Source organism: Callorhinchus milii, unplaced genomic scaffold (genome assembly GCF_018977255.1).
Source record: "Callorhinchus milii isolate IMCB2004 unplaced genomic scaffold, IMCB_Cmil_1.0 Scaffold4, whole genome shotgun sequence".
Lineage (NCBI taxonomy): Eukaryota > Metazoa > Chordata > Chondrichthyes > Chimaeriformes > Callorhinchidae > Callorhinchus > Callorhinchus milii.
The window spans coordinates 23860129-23877342 of NW_024704745.1; the positions used below are offsets into that span (position 1 = coordinate 23860129).

Sequence of the window (17214 nt, forward strand, 5' to 3'; positions counted from 1 at the left end):
ATAGTCAATTCACTTTACAGTATATTCCCCGGTTCCTGAATTGGTCTTATCCATGGGATTCTCAGTGAGCAGGGAACTTTAAAAATGGTTGCTGGGAAAATAATCTTATGTCTTCTTCTCTGAGAATCTCAGTGCAGTGCAGAGCTGCATGATGCTCTCCTGGGGCAGAGTACAACAATGAGTCATATAATGAGAACACGCTGCAAATGTAAGACTAGAGGAAAGAGAAAATATAAAGGGGGAGAAGATCTATACAACTGGATGTGAGGGAGAAAGAAAAGTAATACAGGAAAAAAGAGAAATCATTAAATAGAAATGCTGCAAAACAAACTGGGAAAATAACGTGAAGTGTATACAGAAAAATGTGGAAGAGGTTTGATGTTTGAGGTTTTGTGTTGAGCTTTCAAACTGGTGCCTGAGAAAATATCCCCCCAGATAAACCACCTAAACAGCAGGGAAGGTACGAGGAAGAAAGAATCAACCACAGTGATAATGGCAGTAGAATACAGAAGCTATGCTTTGGCTGCTGAACACTGCTATTTACCAGCCTACTACCAAACACGTTATGTAAATGTTAGAGAGCCAGGCTTCAGCTGTTTATTAGCTTGATCCAGCTGGCATGGCAACAGTCGTGTGATCTGATGCAAACACACGGGAGTCTCCACAGCTTTGCATCCCAAGCTGAGCACGATTTGCTGCAATCGCCAACAGAATCCAGACACTCAGTTGCAGAATTATGCACCGCGCCTACCAGCCGATTCTCCCAAGTGGAAGCAAATACCTTCAACAGAAATGGGATCGCGCTTATTACGAGGAGCACCGGCGAAAGGTAGTGTAGGATGGTCACTGCAGGCTCCCCCTCACTGTAATCAGTGCCTCGGTCCTGCAGCCCTGGGTACTGAGCTGGGAAGGCAGCATACAAGTGAAATTGGCAAGTTAACCAGGCGGTAAAGGAATAAAATCACTTCTTCTGCTTTTTCAAAGGGTGTGATCCAATCTCTGGGACTTTCCAGTGTGACTGTTGATTTTTTTTCTTCAGCGGATCAGAAAATAACAACAACAACAAAATTACATTTGTATAGCGCCTTTCACGTCGGGAAGACGTCCCAAGGCGCTGGACAGACAGAGTTACAGACCGAGCTAGGGGTCGGGGTGGGGGAGGGCAGGGGGGGAAACAGGGAGATCGAAAGCACGGTCAAAGAGGAGGGTCTTGAAGGTGGCTCGTGAGGGGGCGAGACAGAGGGACTGCGAGATGGAGTTCCAGAGGGTGGGTGCAGAGTGACGGAAGGCCCGCCCGCTGATAGTGGGGTGAGCAAAGCGGGGGACATGGAGCAGGCCGGAGTCCGCTGAGCGGAGCGAGTGAACAGTATGATAGGGGGTTGAAGAGGTAGGGGGGAGCAAGACCTTGGAGGGCTTTGAAGTTGAATAAGTAGGTTTATATCGTCACTTTTTTAAACAGGATGTCTGAGAGAAGCAACTTGTCAATCATGGTCTTTCAAATATCGCACTTGAGTGTTTTATTATTTTATTCATTTATCTTCCATGTTGTTCAGTAAATATCTCAAATAAGACACCGAGGACCTCCTGTCTATGCTGGGATCATATATGCTATTTGTTTTGTAATATATCTGCCACTGTGTTGTACACTGTTTTTTTGCCTTCAGTCAATTCACTTTACAGTATATTCTGTGAAGCGCTTTGAGACGTCTTCAAAATGTGATAAGGCGCTAAAATGCAAGGATTAATATTATTAACCATACTATATTATCAGTAGCTTCTAGGAGGTATCAGGCAGACCTATTTCTTAGATAACTTCACTGTAAATACTGATTCTAGTAATCTGCATTTGATTTTAAAATGTTCCTTATACAGACATGGAAGGATCCCAATCTGTACAGACTTTCCTGATATCTAATTGGAAGGGAAAAGTCTGCCAGGATGACTGCTCCATATCCGTGTCCAGATACCCATGACTGAAAAGTGCATCAATGAGGACAATATGAGGCTCGGTTGGGAGACCTTCCATGTAGTTAAATGCTCAACTGAACCTTCCTGGTTCACATCTGAAGAATGAACACTCGAAGGAAGTATCAGGTTTATCTGGAAGTGTGGAAGGTCTACCAACAAGTGTCAGCAAGAGTCAGCACCTTAAAGAGAGAGGGAAAGTAATTGGTGTTGAAGCCTGTAGTGAAAATAGATACTACAGTTGAAAGGGAGTAGGTGGAGCAGAAAGTGGTGTAAGTGGTGAATGGTTGATTAGGATTAAGAATTAAAAGGACACTTAGAGTTCAGCTTCAGCCAGATACACAGAATAATCTTCTCAATGTCAGAATTAAGAATCACACAGAATGTTATAGCACGGAAACCTGAAAAGCATAGGTAACTAGTCTGTGCCTGAAAGAGTTATGTGTGAAATGAGTTTTGACTGTTTTAATCCTGTATGTACTGTAGGTGATAAAGACAAAGGCACAAAACTGCCTCTAATTCAACAACAAATTGTGATCTCTCAGTGAAGTCATGAGCATCATTGCTTTGGTAAATACAATGGATTATACTAATGCAATGGTAGATGTTTTTAGATTGTTAATGTCAGATTGTTAATGCCATGTCGGGATCAAATTGACAGGCCATGTAGTATTTATCACATTGAATGGGCCAGAGACAGACCACCCCTCATGCCCCACACATCATTATAAATGGTCAGGTCAAGTAAGACAGAAGCTCCAACAGAAGTGTATTAATGCTAACATCCTTTTCCTTCAACCCCATAATGGGAATCCTATTATAAACACAGAATAAAAAGTTTACCAGAGCTAGTAAAAGCACCTTTTAGACCTGTGATAAAAATGACAATCATTTCTTCTGTTTCTCCCAAACGTAATAGGAACATAGAAACTGGAGTAGGCCATTCTGCCCCGTCAGCCTGTTACGCCATTCTATAAGATCATGGTTGATCTATATCTCAACTCTCACTGCATATCTGCCCTCACCCCATATAATAATAATAATAATCCTTGCATTTGATATAGCGCTTTTCACGTCGGGAGGACGTCCCAAAGCGCTTCACAGAATATACTGTAAAGTGAATTGACTGTATATTTGTGGGCGAACGCGGCAGCCAATTGCGCACAGCAATGTCCCACAAACAGTCGTAGATTGAAAATGACCAATTTATTATTGTTTTGGGTTTTTGGAGGGATTATTATTAGGCTCTGTGTGGAGTAAGGAAACTTGCCCAAGGTTTCGCCCTCTGCCTGGAATTGAACCCAGGTCTCTCGCTTGCAAAGCGAGCGCTCTAACCACTGAGCTACAGGACTCCACATATCCCTTAATACACTGGTCAAACAAAAATCTATCCACCTCAGTCTTGAAAATTTGAATGGATCCAGCATCCACAGACTTTTGGGGGAGAGAGTTCTACATTTCCACTACTCTTTGTGAAAAAATGCCTCCTGATTTCACTCCTAACTGGCCTAGCTCTAATTTTAAAACTATGCCCCGTGATCTGGATTCCCCTACCAGACGGAATAGTTTCTCTGTAGCTACCCTGTCGAATCCCTTTATTATTTTAAAAACCTCAATTAGATCACCCTCAACCTTCTAAACTCAAGGGAATAGAGAACAAGTTTATGCAACCTGTCCTTGTGATTTAACCTTTAAGCCCTGGTTTTAAATGTATAACGTATGTCAAATGCTTTTTAACGAAGACTGCTCTATAAAACCATTTAGGGCACTGGATTGACAAACTTCAGTGTTTCCATAGTATTTACATCAATGTCATATGAGACAAGGTTTAAAGTCTCATATTTGAACACCCAGACTGTCATTGGTATAACAGTGTACATTTTTTAACCTCTTATGCCTGACTTATTATTTTCTTCCCATATCCCTATTTTCTATTTCTTTCTCAAATTTTTTCTACTTTTGATTTGATTCGTGTCTCCCATTTTTTAGAAACTAAATTTAGAGCTTTTGAGCCTTGAGCCTTACCTTGTTTTGAGTTGAAAGAACTGGGAAGTTTCCATGGACACATAAAGAATTTGCATGAACAGGGAGTGATGCAGTGAGACGTATTGTGGTGCTGGTTTTATTGAGTGGTACAGATGTTCTGAGGTTGAATTAAATTAAAATGTCAGAAAAACGCTATACTATTATCAATTATAATTCAGATAATGGGTCATGGAAAGGATTGTAACAGTAATGGAATTCACTGCAGTGAATATTGTGACAAATTGAACTGTATAGTGTGCAATGGAACAATGCCCATCCCTCAGTTAAAGAAATGGATTTATCAGTCTCGTCAACATGTGGCTTGGCTGGTGCTGCAGAGTTTATTATGTGTACTTGACATTCATGTGTTTTGCCTTGATGCCTGGACATGTCCCAAGGAAATTTGTAATCTAATAAACATGACTGATATATTATAATAATAATAATAATAATAATAATCCTTGCATTTGATATAGCGCTTTCCACGTCAGGAGGACGTCCCAAAGCGCTTCACAGAACACACTGTAAAGTGAATTGACTGTATATTTGTGGGCAAACGCGGCAGCCAATTGCGCACAGCAATGTCCCACAAACAGTCGTAGATTGAAAATGACCAATTTAATTATTGTTTTTGGTTTTTGGAGGGATTATTATTAGGCGTGTGGAGTAAGGAAACTTGCCCAAGGTTTCGCCCTCTGCCTGGAATTGAACTCAGGTCTCTCGCTTGCAAAGCGAGTGCTCTAACCACTGAGCCACAGGACTCAGGTTATAGGTTATAGGTTAGATGACATTGCTACTGGAAGTAATTTGCAGAATGTTTTACTCAAGAAAAGCGTCTACGTGAAGAAGGGAGAGCAAAATTTTAATCTTTTCCTGCAAATCATTTAATCCAAGGTCTTGCCAGGTTGATGAGACTAATTCTATCAGAACTCTACCAGAAACAAACCTTTGAGAATCTTTCGTCAAACCTGACAAAGTACATTCTTTGACTGAAATTGCATTGAGTTGGCTGTTGATTGAAAGACAGGTTTACAATGCAGGTGGAAACCACACCTTTACTACAGTGTATGGGTGCCACTGCTTTCAATTACACAACTGCTGTAGGGTGTATTCTGCTCTGGATAACATAAGAACATAAGAATTAGGAGCAGGAGTAGGCCATTCGGCCCTTCGTGCCTGCTCCGCCATTCAATAAGATCATGGCTGATCTTCTCACTTAACTCTGATTACCTGCCCTATCCCCATATCCCCTAATCCCTCTATTTTTCAAGAATCTATCAGTCTCAGCCTTGAAAATGTTCAAGGACTGAGCATCTGCAGCCTTCTGGGGTAGTGAATTCCATAAGTTCACTACCCTCTGAGTGAAGAAATGTTTCCTCAACTCTGTTCTAAGAGGCTGACCCTTAATTTTAAGACTGTGACCCCTGGTTATAGATTCTCCTACCAGGGGAAACAGTCCCTCTGTGTCTACTTTATCCAGCCCTTTAAGAATCTTATAAATTTCAATAAGATCCCCCCTAATTCTTCTGTACTCTAGAGAATACAGCCCTAGTTTATTCAGCCTATCCTCATAGGTCAGTCCCCTCATCCCAGGAACTAACCGAGTGAATCTACGCTGCACCCCCTCTAGGGCAAGTATGTCCTTTTTTAAATAAGGAGACCAAAACTGCACACAATACTCTAGGTGCGGTTTCACCAAAGCCCTATACAGTTGCAGCAAGACTTCCCTACTCTTATATTCTAAACCTTTCGAAATGAATGCTAACATGCCGTTCGCCTTCTTAGTTGCTTGCTGCACCTGCAAACTAACTTTTTGGGACTGGTGTACAAGGACACCCAAATCCCTTTGAATACTAACTCTATCTTACTTCTCCCCTTCCAGAAAATAATCTGTTCTTTTATTCTTGCTACCTAGGTGAATAATTTCACACTTGCTAACATTGAATTCCATCTGCCACCTACTTGCCCACTCCCCTAGCCTATCTATATCTTGTTGCAATCTTTTTGCATCATCCTGAGAGCTCACTCTGCTACCTAGTTTAGTATCATCCGCGAATTTAGACACATTACATTCAATGTCCTCGTCCAGATCATTGATGTAAATGGTAAATAGCTGAGGCCCAAGCACTGATCCTTGTGGCACTCCACTAGTTACATCCTGCCAATTCGAGAATGATCCGTTTATCACTACTCTCTGCTTTCTACCCGATAGCCACTCTTCTATCCATGTTAATATTTTCCCATTAATCCCGTGGGCCTTGATCTTGAGTAACAGCCTTTTGTGTGGCACCTTGTCAAATGCCTTCCTAAAATCCAAATATACCACATCTACTGGTTTCCCCTTATCCAACCTGCTGGATACATCCTCAAAAAATTCTAAAAGGTTAGTCAAGCATGACTTCCCTTTTGTAAAGCCATGTTGACTCTGCCTAATCTTTTTATGGTCTTCCAGGTATCCCATAACTACGTCTTTTATTAAGGACTCAAGAATTTTCCCTACAACTGACGTCAAACTAACTGGTCTATAGTTTTCCCTATTTTCTCTCCCACCCTTCTTAAATAGTGGAGTTACGTTTGCAATCTTCCAATCAATGGGAACTTTTCCAGTATCCACAGACTTTTGGAAGATTATAGACATGCCATCCACTATCTCAGTGGCGACCTCCTTTAAAACTCTAGGATGCAGGCCATTCGGTCCAGGGGATTTATCGGTTTTAAGACCGGACAATTTACCTAGAACCATCTCTTTACTAATGTTAATCTCCCTAAGTTGCTCACTAACATTGTCTTCTTGGTCCTCTATTTTTGGTATGTTTCTAGTGTCTTCTACGGTGAAGACTGTAGAAAAATACTTGTTTATTATAATATTTACCCTATTATAATTCCTCCGGACAAATTCATCATTTGAATGTACTTGGAGTGCTGTGGTTTGTTTGGTAAAGTCCATACATTTTTCCATGTGGACTTTAACTGTAATTGCTGTGTGCAATTGGCTGCCGCATATCACCCGCAAAATACAGTCAATTCGCTTTAAAGTATATTCTGTGAAGCGCTTTGAGGCATCTCATAGACATGGTAAAGGCGCAATATCAAATGCAAGGGTTATTCTTATTAATAACATAATAAATAATAATAATACTTACATTGATATAGCGTCTTATCACGTCGTCGAGACATCTCAAAGCACTTCACAGGATATACTGCAAAGTGGTATTGACTGTATGTTCTGTGTTCCACTTATAAACGTACAATTATATTTTACATTTAAAATTGAATTATAGTTAAGTTCCCAGGGCAGTATTTGTGAAATGTACCAAACAGGCAGAGTAGCATTATGCCCACAGTAACTAATTTGCCCCATGGATTTCTCGGAGCTGAATAACTCTCGACACACTGTTCTTATGGCTTATGCCTGAGATGTTGAATGAAATTGTTTTACTGCAATAACTATTTTTTGTTACCCGTCTAAAGTTAACAAAGATCATGGTAGAAGGAGAGAGTGAATATACTAGGGGAAAGATCTTTGAAGAATTCATTACCTTTCTTTTTAAGGAGCTCTAGTTATAAAAGCTTTCATTCACTTGCATTTAATTATTGATTTGCTACACTGCTGATATAATATTGGCAATTTGACACAACGGGGTATTACTTGCACATGTTGCCTGCCTTATTATCTTTGTAGGACTAAAGCAGTTAATTGAACAGATCTACTTCTAACATGAAATATGAATGATTCAAGGGACGTGGGTCATTGCTGTCAGTGCCTCAATCTGACTGAGTCATTTAAATCACAATACTAGTAAGGCTGAGAAAACACAAGTCAGCAGGCCCTCCGAAGCTGGAGTTCAAAACGTGCACTTTCTACAAATAACTGCTTGTTCTAGCAACTATGATTTAAAACATTACTGCCCTTAAATTTCTTGTATCTATAACATTTCAAACAGGCAGGGGTCTAATGTGCCGATGCTATTAAGTATTGTGCTATAAAATGTTACAACAGAGACAAAAGCCATTTGGCCCATCAATCTCACTCTTACTCTTCATACTCCATCCCCTGTAAAATTCATCTTTTTCAAGGATATCTTTTAAGAGAATTTGCTTCAACAACAAAGTTCATAGACTCACACCTTAATTTAAATAAAAAATTATAATATTCCTTATATTTGGTATAGTAGATTTCACATTGGGAGGAATTTCCAAAGCTTTTCACAGGATACATTAGAGTAAAATGGAGTGATTGTGTGTGTTCTGTGGGCTAATGCTGCACCAATTTGTGCACAGCAATATCCCACAAACAGCCATGGAGTTAATGACCAATTTTATTTGGGGGATTGTTGGCCAGAATACTGGGAGAAACTCCCTTCCCTTTTCGAATAGTGCCATGTAATTTTTAACGTCCACCCGAACAGGCGGATGGGACATCGGTTTAACATCTCATCCAAGAGGCGACACCTCCAACATTGCAGCACAACCCCAGCCTTGGAGTGTCAGCTTAGACTGTGTGAGTTCCATGTCCCGACATGGGGTTTGACCCACAACCTTTTGACTCAGAGGTGAGAGTTCTACCAACTGAGCCAGGCTGACACACACATTTCCATTTGATATAGTACCAATAACTATCAAAGCAAAAGTGAATTCAGACTGCAATGCCAGGAGAAAACATTTAGCTATACTCAAGCATACCATGACTTGCCTGACTAGCATTAGATGAAGAAATCTGATCCAGGTAAATATAGGATTAGAGAGAGAGGGAGAGATATACAGCCCTGATATCCCTGCTGTTTTCATATCCACAGTAGGACTAGTCCCAATTAGTGCCCTCTCTATTGTACATGATATAATTCCTCCTGAGACAATGATAACTGGAGAAGGGAGACAAAGACAACTTCACAGACAGTAAGTATTTAGTCAATTTCTTTTAATCATTATTCAGATTCCTCTTCTAGAAGCCGGAAATATCTCCCTGATGTGTGAAATGGATGAGGTAGTAAGACTTTAAACCCAAGAGATTTTCTCAGAGATAATCTGCTTTTTATCAGTAATGCCATTATAATCAGTCTTTGTCCTTTTAACCTGTTTTTTTCCAGTATATATTGACTATACACAATCAAGTATCTGTACTTATGGGTTCTTGTCTACCAGAGACAAATCCTGTGGTAGATTTTAAAAAGCCTGCTTCATGTTCATGTTCCCTGCCTTATCCACTCCACCATCAGTGGGCGAGCTTTCAGTCATTCTTTCCCTGCTTTCTGGAACTTCATCCCAGAGTCTCTAGACAGTGCAACCTCCCTCCCCACCTTCAAAACCTACTCCCCTATCTCTTCAACTATACTTTCAGCCACCTTTCCATCACCACTCACTTGCGGAAATTGACTTCATTTATTTACCGTTTTAAGGATTTAAATATTTTGAAGGCTTGAAAACAGCAACAGCACAGAACACCACAGAGTTTTTGTGAACAAGACCCTGATATATATATATTAACCTGATTTTAAATTGGACTTCCTTTTCAGTGGCACCCTACTCTGCTAACCTTTGAAATTTGTTTTGCTTTAATCTGCTACTTAAGGTTCAATCCGCCAAGCCGATCATTCACACGCAATCTCCTGAAACTTACCCTCATCTTCACCTGAGACTAAAGAAATTAAAGGTAACCTTTGTGAAAGATTTTAGTTTTGATATCCAATCTGTACAATCATTTGCTTTTATTTGGGAGTCTATATGAGGGGAAGGGTGTTTGCTTTCCAGATCACAACCACTGTTTACCTAAAGCGGACAGCGAGTTGTTGTTGCTGCTCTGTAACTAGCAGCTATGAGAGGAAGAGGAGGAGGAGGAGAGTGTGGTTGGAAAGGCTTCCTATTTTTTCTGTTAGAAAAGTGCCTTGTTTTCCCAGATCAATTGACTGAGATCATGAACTCATCATAAGGGGAACTGTTATTAAAAACAAAATGAAAGCGAGGAAAACTTGTAGTGTGTAAAAGTGAGGGACATGTTAACTGTTGCAACATAATCCCGCTGTCTATCTGCAGATAGAAGCTTTCTCTGCCAATGGCAAATCAGATTCAAAGAAAGCGCATCACCTTAATTATCTGTGGGTAATGCACCAAGGAAAATAATATTTGAGTGCTTACTCATAGGGGATTGACATGATAAAATGCAATAAGGTCATTATTGACAGTAAAATAGTCAAACAGCAATAAAAAAAGATAATCCATCCCTGATAAGAGCTGCCTCCCAAGTGTCTAAATAGCCCGAGGGATTCACTCGATTAAGATTCATTCAATTCATAATGCTGATATTTATGGGACTTTACTTGCACAAAATTGGTGCAACATCTGTCTCTAAAGATAGTAACCACACTAAGCAGTCGTTACCAATGAAGCACTTTGGGATATTTCAAGTTAATAATGCACTGTAAAACTGTTCTTTCTGAACAATGAGCGTCGGTGGGCTATTTCACAGGCAGGGAGGGGATTTGTATGAGGTATCAGACTCAAGACCATTCTGTCTTCCTCAACTATCCACACACTTGTAGTTTCCCAGGAGAGGTCATCACATAACAATCGGAAGCAGGAACTCTGACTGTTTTTTAGGGGAGTTGAAGACAACTGTAGACCCCAACTGCAGTTACCTAATTAAGCAGCCAGGAATTGAACCTGCCACCTTAGGTGCATGTGTGTGGCTCAATGCTCCACCAGGCAATCTTTACCCACCAGGCCTCGAGGCGGAGAGGTGACGGAGCTCACAAAACCCTTGGTTTGATTAAGAAACAGCTGGGCAGCTGAGTGGAAAGTACCTTGTGCTAACAGCAAGTGCCCTACTTAATACGTTCTTTAATAATGCTGAGTAGTATTGTTTACTACTGAGACAAGCCATTAAGGTACAATGTTGGTGGAAAATAATTGTAAGTTGTGCCAAAACATGAGGTGGAAAATGATATTGTGCCAGCACTAGTAGTGAGATGTTGCATCAAGTTGGAAGGTAAAACTGCTGTGACTTGTAATAGATTTATTTTAGCAGCCATTTAGCTATTTTTCTGAAACTCGCAGCCCTCCAAGGATTTTTAACTTATAAGTTTGCTGCCATTGGAAAGCCATGTTCTGTCAACCATTACTATTTTGATCGGTCTTTTATGGCTATAGAGATTTTTTTATATAACACAATCCGTTGCTTGTATGTTGGTTTCAAATTGTCCACAGCTTGCCCTCCCCCTAACCACCATTCAGAAAGAAACAGATTGAATAAAAACCTTATGAATGTAGACAAAGTGAACTTTCATTTAATCTACAGACCAAACCCTGTGGAACACAGCTTCAAAATTAATACTGAATTGAAGAACTTAACAAAACTCTGCAGACATTTAAATATTAAGACTAAGGCCAGTTTGAATTTTGAGCCTTTTTCTGACTAACGTGAATTAGTTCTTACCCTCATATCTGCATCATTCTTTAAGGAAGTTATTCCCCAGCAAACAAACCAAATCTCTGAAAGCAGAGTATCAGCATGAATCTTATGCAACCCCTCTTTGGCTATCTCACTGCCCTGGTTCTCTGGTGTAGTGATTTTCCTAAGCTTAGAAAACTAAGATGCTTGCAGTTCAGTGCCATTTAAAATATTCATGAGGAATTCACCTAAAGCCTCAATGTACAATTTAATGCAGAGAAAATTCTTAAAGAAGTTGATTTTAAAAAAAATGTGATGCTCCAAGCTTCAGGAGGACCGTCTTTCTACCATTGAGAGAGATAACCAATTACTGCTCACAAAGATTGCTGGCATTATGAGGACTACAGGACGTGTTGACAACAAGAATGAATACACATCTAAAAGGTAATGCTTTTCATTTTTAGAAAATCTTATGTTATTAATCAGGAAATTTTCACAAGCTTCAATGTTATATCAATCAAAGTAGGGTTCAAAAGTACGATATTTGCAAACCAGAAGTTCCTGTGCTAATTTATTAACACTTCATGAATGAAGTTTCAAGGTTAGCCATGAAATTCAATGAAAAAAGGGGAAACAATTCCTGATCCTGAAGGTTGGCAAAGGCCAATTTGCATCCAGCATTATGGTTTTTGTGCTTTTTGTTAGACTTTTCTTGGATGTCCCAATTTTCCCAAGATGAAAAAGCCAGTTGCGATTGGAAACCAGAGATTTGAGTTGGCATGACAAAATTACAGTTAAAGCAGGATTCTCTGATTTGGAATTCAGAATTTTCATTCATGAATCTTATTAGAAATCGCTGCAAACTAGACCCCAGTGACTGTCAGGCCTAGAAGTAGTGTAAGTGATGGCTTTTCACACAAGTGAAAATATCTTTATAAGTTATAGGACTCTTTACTGTTGTGCAGTAGGTAATGTAGAATGGATTTCCAGATAAGGCAGTTAATGTTGTATCAACAGAAGTCTGTATAAAAGAGTCAGCTGGATATCTGGGTTGGGAACTGAACTGAAGACAATGGTGACAATTGAATGGTGTGTAGACTATGGTGGTTCCTTAGCCTCTAGAGTTATTGAATTATTATACCATTAGAGAGAAACTAGTCTAAGATATACAGTGCAAGAGGTAAGATTAGAGAAGTATTCTGCTGCTCTGCTTGATTCACTTTTGGAAGATTTGAGAGAAACTTTGTCAAACCTTTTCTAGAGAGATGAAATGGACCGTGTCTGATTTGTGAGTGAAAATGGCTTAATGAGCATTTTCTTATTCCATGGTTTCTTATTTTTAAGTGCTCAAAATACATAAACCCATTAAATATTGAATAGCCATGTTTTTATCAATAGTTTAAATAAAGAGAAGCATCAGAAAGAGCTGCTGAGAGTCTCTCGGGAGAACAAAGCCATCCTGGAACGCATTAGACACTGTGAGCCACAGTACAACCATCTCAAGTGGCACGAAGAGCGGCATGAAGCTGAGAAGTACATGGATAACATTGCTCGATACCCCCGAGGCTACTCCAGTGCAGAAAACACAAAGGTACATTCCTGTAGGGCATAAGTACTGCTCTCTGCTAATTTATTCTGACATACACATACAATGGAATAGAGAAAGGGGCCTCTAAACCGCAATGTTCCTGCATAGTGAAGCTTTCTCTCCTCTACCTCAACAGCAGGCCTTTAATGCCAAATTTCTGAAGAGTGCCCCCTACTGCACAATTGACCAGCCACCCTACGAGTGAGATTAGCAATTATTTCTGGCGCTTTAACTAATAGGAATTAGGATGGCCTGTCCAAAGAGATTTCACTTTTAGTCTTCAAAAGATACTTAAACTAATTTGACAGGAACATCCACTGGTAACTTATGACCACTCTGAAGTTAACCTTTTCATATTATAAAATGGGGAGTTTATAAATCTAGAACAGGGATCTCCAACCGATCGATCACCACTAGGTTTAAACTTTTACTTCTTGCACCTGGCTTTGTTTTCAATTGGGCTAAATAGTTACGCAGTTCTGTCACTCCTTCCTCTTGTATTTTGGATCATGCTCGACAGGGCCACCTGGCAGAGATCGATCAGTTGGAGACCCCTGATCTAGACCCAGGAGATATTGTTCACGATTCAGAAGTGTAAAAATGAGCAGAGTTCAGAATTTATTACTCTCCATAGAAAGTGGTGAATAATGTGGTTTAAGAATAAGATAATCCTTGCATTTGATAAAGCACCTTATCACATCTTGGAGACATCCCAAAGCACTTCACAGAATATACTGTAAAGGGAATTGACTGTATATTTTGTGGGTGAAATCAACAATCTAGGTGTAGACTACTCAGGCAAGTGGTAGAGGAAGATTGTGTCAGAAAATTCAAGAAGACATTAGGTAGCTATGTGGCAAAGCAATTAATTGACGAGAATGAAACAGAGCAGTGAAGGATTACTTATTAATTTATTATGTTTATATATTTTTCCGGTGCTGTACATTTCTATATTCCTAAATATCGGTAGAAAGCATTCAGTAGAAACATAGTTTCCAAATTTAAAGGAACAGTTTGAAGCTGTTCAGCCTCCCCAATGATACATAGTTTACTGAAGCTTCATTCATTGTGACTACTTTTATTCATCTACAAATGAAACACAGGCCTGGCTCACTTGCTGGATCTTGCCTCTGAGTCGGAAAGTTCTGAGTTCAAGCCCCATAACAGGTCTTTAAATTCACAGTTTAGACCAACGCTACAATCCAGTGCTGGGGGGGAGGGGTGCTGCAGCGTGAAAGGTGTGGGCCTTCAGATGAACCATTAAACCAAGGTCCTGTCTGTGGTTATTCAGGTGGACAATAAAGGTCCCCTGTCAATTGAAAAGAGAAAGGAGTTTTATTCAGTATCCTAGTTGATAATCTCCCAAGAGGACAAAAAAGTGGGTACTCATTTCATAGGTATTTGTGAGTTTTGAGTAAATTGTTTGTTACATTCCCCTACAAATATAATCACTAAACTTCATTGTAAAGTTATATGAAACACTTTGAGCCATCTCAGCAACATGATAAGGCACAAAAGCAATTACAAGAATTAATATTATAAATGATTTTTTTTTCCAGTCTAAATCTAAAAGAAGCAGGACAGCATTAGCTAAAGAACCAAACAAAGGTACAAACCAGGAGAAGAATGGTCCTGAGAAAAAGACTAAAGAAAACACAGACAACGCAGGTCACGGATCAAATGAAAGTAACTGAAAGAAGTTGACCACTAGATATTTGCCACCCTTATCTCAACCAATTCCACTCATTCCTTGTATAGATTCCTTTGCAAAACTGAGATTTTTTCTGAGATTTTCCCCCAAAGTTGTAAGACAAGCTGAAATTACCTTTTGGAACAAGTTTAGAATTGACAAATCTCAAATGTACATTTAGGATATGGGTTTGAATTCAACAGAGACTAATAATGAATGTAAATCTGTTAGTTATTATTGTTCTTAATGCATTGAGTTTGGAAATTGCAATTCAGAGGAGGGAATTATATCTTTCGCTCTCCTTGAATGTTGGCTTTAGCATTGCGGCTAATTCTGTGCTTATGAGTGCAGGAACCACAGATGATTATGATTGATGCTCACAAATATAATTACTACACTGCATCGTTCATCTTCGTGTTTAACCAATCTGTACTAAACAAATTCTTTGAAATGCATTCTTCAGTCCTAATAACACCACATGAGTTATACAGTTTGTACATGGGAAGTACACGCATTGGTAATGCATGCAAAACGATTTACATAGATTTGCATAGACTACTGCACAGAAACAGGGCATTTTGCCCAAACCACCCCATGCTAGTGTTTATAGTGCTCACCAGTCTCCACCCATTCCTTATTCCCTCCCATACCCTTCTAATCTCTCTCCCTTATATGTATATCTAGTTTTTTCTTAATAAGATAGAGAATGTATGTTTGAAAACAAAGAAAAAGATGAGACAATTGAGCAAATCTTGGTCCAGATCGATCACATGAATCACTCTTTGGTGTTTGGTTCGTCAGGTAAGCATGATTTAAGTGAAAATGTATTTGTTACGTGTCTTACACGAATTACATTTAGAAATAATTGTTATTAAGCAGTTAGTGTGTGACATTTTTTCCCCCATTACATCTAGGCTCAACTACGCCAATGCCCTGCTTGACGGCCTTCCCCACTCTTCTTTCCACAAGCTGCAGATTTTCCAGAACCCGCAGCTCATGTTCTCTCCCGCACCAGGCTCCGTGACCCCATTACACCCACCCTTGCCCGGCTCCACTGCCTCCCCATCCCTCAGAGGATCGAATTCAAAATCCTTGTCCTCACCTTCAAGGCTCTCCATGGCCTTGCCCTCTCCTACGTCTCCGACCTGCTAACCCCTTATCAACCTGTCCGCTCCCTTCGCTCAGCAGGCTCCGGACTGCTCCATGTCTGCCGCCCGGCCTGCCCCACCATCGGCGGTTTGGCCTTCAGTCTCACTGCTCCCTATGGAACTCCATCGCCGCTTCCCTTGCATCCTTCAAGACCCTTCTCTTCAATCGTGCCTTCGTCCATCCTCCTTGTCTCCCTGTCCTCCACCCTCCCTGATCCAATCCCCACCCCTTCCCCAAACCACCGACTGTTCAGCGCCTTGGGACATCCTCCCGATATGAAAGGCTCATTACAAATGTATTGCATTTTCAGTCTTAACTGATCATGAAGGAATTGTTAGATTAGGGTGAAGTTAATTATTACAAGGAATGCTTTATGAAACACTCAAGACTTTAACCTGTTATTCCTAGATTACATATTTAGGTATTTTGTGCCTGTACTACTTAGTTTGTTATTTTTGTTCTGCACATTGTGTGGGCACAACATTAAATATATTTAGTACTTTAGGGTCCCAGAAAAATAATTTTTCCCCAGTCATTCTCACCTGGTCAAAACTGAGTGTAACATTGGGGCTGACCCGGAAACAGACTCCATCTCATTCTGTTGCAGGAGACAGACCGTGTGTGACGAGGAAAATAGGGGAGAATAGAATGAAGTGCAATACAAGTAGATACTTACCTTCAAATACTTTCCCATAAGATGGGCTGCAAAACAGGATTTCTGGAGTGTGAATCCAGCGTTGATAATCTCCTGAATTCAGTGATAAAAGGAAGCAAATATAACAATGATAAATCATGCATTTGATATAGCACCTTAACACATCTTAGGGACATCTCAAATCGCTTCACAGGATTTACTACTGAGAAGTGTAGTGAGTGTGTATTTAAGGTTGAATGTTCTATATTGTGCCACTTGCACTGCCTGGACTCTAAAATCCTAAATATAGTTAATGCTGTGTCCACTCAATGTCCAGGGAAGGGAAGCGCAGACTTTCAAACTATAAACTAGTTCCCAATTCAAAAATATAATTGAAGACCAGAGCATAAAATGACATTACTTGGGTAAATGCGGGCATTGCAGCAACCTGCGAGTGATCAGAATACCTGAGAAGATTTTCTATAATCTTTCCTCAAACAGAGGAAAGGAATAGATGTGGCCTGGGATCAAGCATACAGAACCCTGGCCCCCACCTTTCCTTCCCATCGTCAGATCCCCATATGACAAGAGCCTTTGTCATCGAGGTACATGATTTTAAAACAAAGGAACATGGCAAGAACATGTGTGATGAGAAACTTGTCTATCCAGAGTAGCAAAATATCTATCCTAATAATTTCTCCTCCAACCTACTGAGTAAGGGAAGGCCTTTGACAATGCCAAGAAGGCACTCTGTGACAACAACAACTTACATTTGTACA

General features: G+C 40.0%; 1 protein-coding gene across 1 annotated transcript; it reads left to right on the forward strand.

The window, feature by feature from the left end:
* Positions 1-646: 646 nt before the first annotated feature.
* On the forward strand, positions 647-14758 carry LOC103177561 (sperm axonemal maintenance protein CFAP97D1-like). Its single transcript, XM_007891784.2, has 5 exons — positions 647-829; positions 9560-9640; positions 11700-11818; positions 12773-12965; positions 14522-14758. Exons 1-5 carry the CDS (start codon positions 737-739, stop codon positions 14654-14656), a joined length of 621 nt encoding a protein of 206 aa, XP_007889975.1. The 5' UTR covers positions 647-736; the 3' UTR covers positions 14657-14758.
* Positions 14759-17214: the final 2456 nt, after the last annotated feature.